The sequence below is a fragment of the Leguminivora glycinivorella genome, chromosome 14 (assembly GCF_023078275.1).
Source record: "Leguminivora glycinivorella isolate SPB_JAAS2020 chromosome 14, LegGlyc_1.1, whole genome shotgun sequence".
Lineage (NCBI taxonomy): Eukaryota > Metazoa > Arthropoda > Insecta > Lepidoptera > Tortricidae > Leguminivora > Leguminivora glycinivorella.
The window spans coordinates 548374-554732 of record NC_062984.1 but is presented as its reverse complement, the minus strand read 5'-3'; the positions used below and the strand labels follow the sequence as shown (position 1 = coordinate 554732).

The window sequence follows — 6359 nt, the reverse complement described above, 5'->3', positions numbered from 1 at the left end:
ACATGTAAACCTTCCTCTAGAATCACTCTATCTATTAAAAAAACCGCATCAAAATCCGTTGCGAAGTTTTAAAGATTTAAGCATACATAGGGACATAGAGACAGAGAAAGCGACTTTGTTTTATACTATGTAGTGATAGTGATTGCCGAGAGTGCCACTGAAACTGGAGTAGTGCCATTGTGTTCTGCTAACCCCTTTAGAGGATACTAGCTATTTACCGCGACTTTGCCCGCATACTAAAAGTAATCTGATTTAAACGTTGAACTTTGGACCTCGATTTCACCCTTAGGATGTGAATTTTGAAAAACAATTTCGTAGTGCTCCTCTACACCGTATAAGGAACCTACGTGCCAAAGGAATCTATAGGACCGGGCGGTAACGGCTGTACTTTGATATGTCAGTCAGTATATTTATATTTAGACAGGCGTGATTGTATGCATATTAGGGTGGAGCGAAAAAAAACTTTTCTGGAATTAGCAAACCTAATAGTTATCAATGTTTTTGATACATATTAAACTCAGTAATTCGCCTTTCGAGATTACACTGAGTTTACATGTAGTAGCACGAAGATAGTGCTGCCATCGTACACCATTTTAGAGCAACTATTAAAAAAATAACAATTTTTATTTATACCCTGTGGCGGGTACTTCATAATCTCATACACGTTTTGTGTCGCCGCCATCGTATACGTTTCTTCCGTGCTAAGTGTTTTAATTCGATTATTTGGCTATAATTCGCGTGTGTCATCATGGGAAAACGTAGATTTAGTGGTGATGAAGAATATTATGCACGGAAAATAAGAAAGTTGGAGCACAAAATGGAAAAAATTCGGCGGGAACGCCGAGAGGAGTCGTCGGATTCGGAGTGGAGTTCGGAGTCATCGGATGCTATCCAGTACGACGAGGAATTGGTAAACGAGCTGGCGGACCATCATGTTTCCGAGCAGGAGGTTCCGCGAACCGAAGGTACTACTTTGTTCTTTATGTTACTCGTGATTTTGTAGGTACGTGCATTAACGCATGTAAGGTTGACCTGGAGGTCGCGCGCGCTCGCGCCCCCTAGCGGCCGGCCGGGAAACCTGTGGAATCATGTCGTAGATTAGATACCTACCTACTTATTGTTCACTGCGTGCGTACTTTTTGTACAATGCTGTTACGTATGATGGATTGATGGATCATGCAACGTATTTTTTGGTTCTACTTGTAAACATTAGTGGCTAAAAGTTGGGTCTGTAAGGCTACATACTAACCTAAAATATACTCCAGATCGATCTGTAAGGTTGTTTCGTTGTATATAGGTTTGCCACATCGATACACAGCCGCTAGTCCGTGAGACAGCTACTGATGATATCACATGTTTACCCTAAGGTATCCAGATTACAAAATCGACTTACATAGTACCAAGTCAGTCATGAATGAGTTTGAAAGGCTGTTTTTAGACTTGCGCATGTGAGTTATTTTACTTAGACATTGTGTGTCGGCTTTTTTCAGGACCCCAAGAGGAAAACCAACCATCTCCAGTCATTGACCCTCAGCTGGAAATTACGCCAGAATTAGATCCCAGTATTTTGAATATTCTAGGGGACGAACCTGCTAAGGAAGAGGTGTTTAGCAAGGCTGTTCACAAGGATATTGCCAGCCGATGGTCCGATATACTGATAAATGGTTTAAAGGACGATGTCAAAAAGGAAATTATTTCATGTCACGATATCCCTGAGAATCTGACATTGCTGCAGAGTCCTATATTGAACCCTGAAATTAAAGCAGCGGTCAACGAAAATGCGCTGAAGAGAGATGTTATCTTATCAGAAAAACAGAGAAGTATGGCTTGCGTCTTGACATGTATAGCCGACTTAATGTCATCGAATTTAGAAAATTCTTCTGACACCGCAGAAAACAAAGGAAGTTTAAAGTTACTCAGCGACACGGGCCGCTTGTTATGCCATGTACATTATGAAGAGAGTTTAGCTAGAAGGAACTTTTTACAAGCTTGTCTTAGCAAAGACGTCAAAGAAAATATAAAGGACCTGAAACGAGACAAATTCCTCTTTGGTACGGATCTTTCAGAGAAACTGAAATCTATGAAGGCGATAACGAAGACGGGCGCGGAGATGAGACCTGCCTCAACGAAACCGAAGCCTCAACCTAGAAGCAGACCGGCTGAGGCTGGACCTTCGAGGGCTTTAAACTGGCGGGGCCCGCCACCGCCGGCGCCTCGGCGCGCGTACGCGCGGACGAGCTCGACGGCTGGTGGGCGCAGGCAGCCGGCAGCGACGGCGACGCCGCGCAGCGCGCGCCGCGAGCCGCGGCCGCGCAGCAGCAGGCCGGCCACCAGTCGCCGCTAAGCAGCGAGTCACAGGTGGGTCAATTGCGATTTTGCTACCATAATTGGCAACGCATAACTAATGATCCGGTGGTTTTATCTTGGGTCAGAGGTTTGCGCTTGCCGGTCGACACTGACATCGTGCAATCACAAATACCAGTGAATAAACCACAATCCGCTCAGCATAAGTTAGAAATGAGTAATGAAATTACTAAACTCATAAATATAGGTGCTATTTGCGAGTGTGAACCGCGTGAGGGCCAATTCTTATCAAACATTTTTCTAATTAAGAAAAGTAATGGCCAAAATAGATTTATCCTTAATTTAAAGCAATTAAACAAGTTTATTCCTACTCCACACTTCAAAATTGAAGATTACAGGACTTTGACGCGTCTGTTATCTAAAGATGCTTATATGTGTAAGCTGGATCTTCAGAATGCTTATTTTTCAATAAGTATTCATGAAGACTACAGAAAATACTTGCGATTTCAATGGTTAGGACGTTTATATGAATTTCAAGTACTCTGTTTTGGCTTAAATTTAGCGCCATATGTATTCACAAAACTTATGCGACCGGTTGTGGAATATTTGCGGAAACAGGGGTTATTTTCTGTTATTTACTTAGACGACATATGTCTTTTCGGTTCCAGTCCTTACGAATGCAACCAAAATTTCAAACAAACCAAAGACTTATTAGAATCGCTGGGCTTTGTAATAAACTTAGAAAAGAGTAACGGTATACCTAGTCGAACCATTACTTTCCTAGGTTTTGAATTTGACTCTAAGGCCCTAACAATTAGTATTCCGAAAGATAAAAAAATTAAAATAAAGCATGAGTTAATTCGGTTCTCAAACATGAAAAGATGCAAAGTTCGGGATTTTGCTCATTTAGTTGGTTTGCTAGTATCTGTATGCCCAGCCGTTCAATACGGGTGGGTTTATACAAAAATGTTCGAACGACAAAAATACCTTTGCCTAAAAGATAATGATGATTATAATCAATTCATGTCAATACCGAATTATCTCAGTAGCGATTTTAATTGGTGGTTACGTAATATTGATAAGTGTAACAATCCAATACGGTCAGGCGATTATCGGCTAGAGATTTTTTCAGACGCATCTCGTACGGGCTGGGGTATTAGTTGCTTGGATCAGACAGCGAGTGGCCAGTGGTCAAAAGAAGAGTTAAATGAGCATATTAATTTTTTGGAACTGACAGCTGCATTTTTTGGTTTAAAAATATTTGCCAGTAAATTCACGGATTGCGAGATCCTTTTGCGTATTGATAATACTACGGCCATTGCATACATAAACCGATTCGGCGGCATTCAATTTCCGCATCTAAATGCACTAAGCCGTAGGATTTGGCAGTGGTGCGAGGAAAGACACATATATATATTTGCATCTTACATAAGTACCACTGAGAATTTGATTGCTGATGCCGAATCTCGCAGAGTTCATGCAGATGTTGAGTGGGAGCTCGCTGATGAGGCCTATAACCTGATTTGTGAGACATTTAGACGACCAGAAATTGATTTATTCGCAAGTCGTCTGAATAAAAAATGTGTGAAATTTGTATCATGGCATAGAGACCCAGAAGCATTCAAAGTTGATGCTTTTACATTACCTTGGAATAATTTCTTCTTCTATGCTTTTCCTCCATTTTCTATGATACTCAAAGTACTTCAGAAAATCGTAAATAATAAAGCGGAGGGTATTGTGGTTGTACTTTTATGGCCCACACAACCTTGGTTTCCACTTTTCAAGAAACTACAAATTTCAAATAGCTTGGTATTTCCTCCAGAAGCTAATTTATTGCATTCGCCTTACAGGGCCGAACACAAGCTTCAGCGGAACCTTACCCTGGTGGCCGCTGTCTTATCCGGACGGCGTTCCTGAAGCAGGGCGCTCCGCTGGAAGCCGTGGACGTGATGCTGGCCTCGCTTACGGACAATACTATTAGTCAGTATGAACCATGTATTAAAAAATGGTTTTATTATTGCCAAGAAATTAACATCAATATTTATGATGCATCAGTTAGGGATGTAATGGGGTTTTTAGTGAACCTTTATAATCAAGATAATAAATACGGTTCCATTAATTCAGCAAAATCAGCAATAAGTCTTATAGTAGGTTCTGAAATTATGAACGATTTAAAGATAAAACGATTCATGAAGGGGGTGTATAAATTGAGAACTCCCCTTCCGAGGTACAATTCTACTTGGAATCCTGCTGTAGTTTTAGATTTTCTAAGTGATCAATATCCGAACGAAAGCTTGCCGTTTGATTTGTTATCTAAAAAGTTAGCTACATTACTAGCTTTGACCACTGCGCACCGTGTGCAGACTCTCTCTTTGATTCGAGTGTCTAATATACAAAAATATGAGAGTGAGAAATTTGTGATTAAGATCTCAGATAAGATTAAAACTTCTTCGATTGGCAGATCACAACCTTTGTTGATTCTTCCTTAATTTTGACGAAAGGCCATCTATTTGTCCGGCTAGAACATTAGAACAATATCTAAACGCTACTGCTGATATAAGGCAAGATAATTGTGAATTCTTATTCGTAAGCTTAAAAAAGCCATATAAAAATGTATGTTCACAATCAGTGAGTCGCTGGATTAAGGCCACAGGAGAGCGGGATCGACACTTCAGTATTCAGCTCTCACAGCACTAGACATGCCTCTACGTCTGCAGCCAATAAGCTTGGCGTCAGCATAGATATTATAAAAAGAACCGCGGGATGGACAGGTAACTCGGCATCCTTCGCCAAATTTTATAACAGGGAAGAATTACCTGATACATCAGAGTCTTTTGCCCGGTCTCTTTGCAGTATGACCTCCAAATAATTTTGTATTAGGTTTTAACTCGTAACTTGTTGATTATTGATAACCTAAGATAATTGTAAGGTAAACGGTTTGTTAAAACTGAAATATAGTAATATGTGATTTTCAAACATTGTTTATTTCAGTTCAGCCTGCTTACCTAAATATTTCGTGATGCTCTAAACATCTACATGTAAACTCAGTGTAATCTCGAAAGGCGAATTACTGAGTTTAATAGAAAATCAAACGAACTTACCTGTAAGTGACGTTCGATGATTATTAAACGAGGTAATTCGCCTGAGAGATTACACACCCACCTCGACCCTACACAGAACGAGTTCTGTAGTTGCCCCGTGTCCTCACGAAATATAATCATGTATGAGCTGACGATGGGCTCCGGGTACCAAAAGTGTATGAGATTATGAAGTACCCGCCACAGGGTATAAATAAAAATTGTTATTTTTTTAATAGTTGCTCTAAAATGGTGTACGATGGCAGCACTATCTTCGTGCTACTACATGTAAACTCAGTGTAATCTCTCAGGCGAATTACCTCGTTTAATAATCATCGAACGTCACTTACAGGTAAGTTCGTTTGATTTTCTATCATTATAAGAAACTACCAAAAGTTGCGAAATAGCCGATAAAATAGTGATTTATAAAGCTACTTTCGGAACTTTTAGTAGTTTCTTGTAAAAATATGTATCAATAATGTATACTGAACATTTTTTTTATCTGAAAGTTGAATTTTCAGGTTTGTATGAGATTTTCAAAATTTCAAACCTAATGCGGAGGCTGAAGATGTTGATTTAAAAAGCTGAAAATTTGCACAAAGGCTTCATAGACTAAGGGTCATTGTTTGATAACTATTAGGTTTGCTAATTCCAGAAAAGTGTTTTTTCGCTCGACCCTAATGCATATATGTAAAAATTTTCATGTGCTCTTTGTCAACTCTTGATAATGCGGTGTCTGGTAGTCTGTCCTTGTACACGATAGCACTCAGACCCGAATCACATTGCGGTTAAGATCCCAATTCAATTTGGGTCCCCTTCTCAAAACTCTTGTAAATGTTCCAGTGTTGTCGAATGAAAAATTTCCTAATGGGTATTTGCGAAGCTTTTATTCATTTTGGGACATAATTTAAAGAAGTTTCACCGAGGGAGGCACTGCATGACTGCAGTCTGTGGATTTTTTTTAATCAACCCCCGACG

General features: G+C 39.9%; 1 protein-coding gene across 1 annotated transcript; it reads left to right on the top strand.

Moving 5' to 3' along the window:
- The first annotated feature begins 549 nt into the window (after positions 1-549).
- On the top strand, positions 550-4537 carry LOC125233493. The gene is made up of 3 exons (XM_048139531.1): positions 550-965; positions 1491-2358; positions 4155-4537. Exons 1-2 carry the CDS (start codon positions 749-751, stop codon positions 2342-2344), a joined length of 1071 nt encoding a protein of 356 aa, XP_047995488.1. The 5' UTR covers positions 550-748; the 3' UTR covers positions 2345-2358; positions 4155-4537.
- The last annotated feature ends 1822 nt before the right edge of the window (positions 4538-6359 follow it).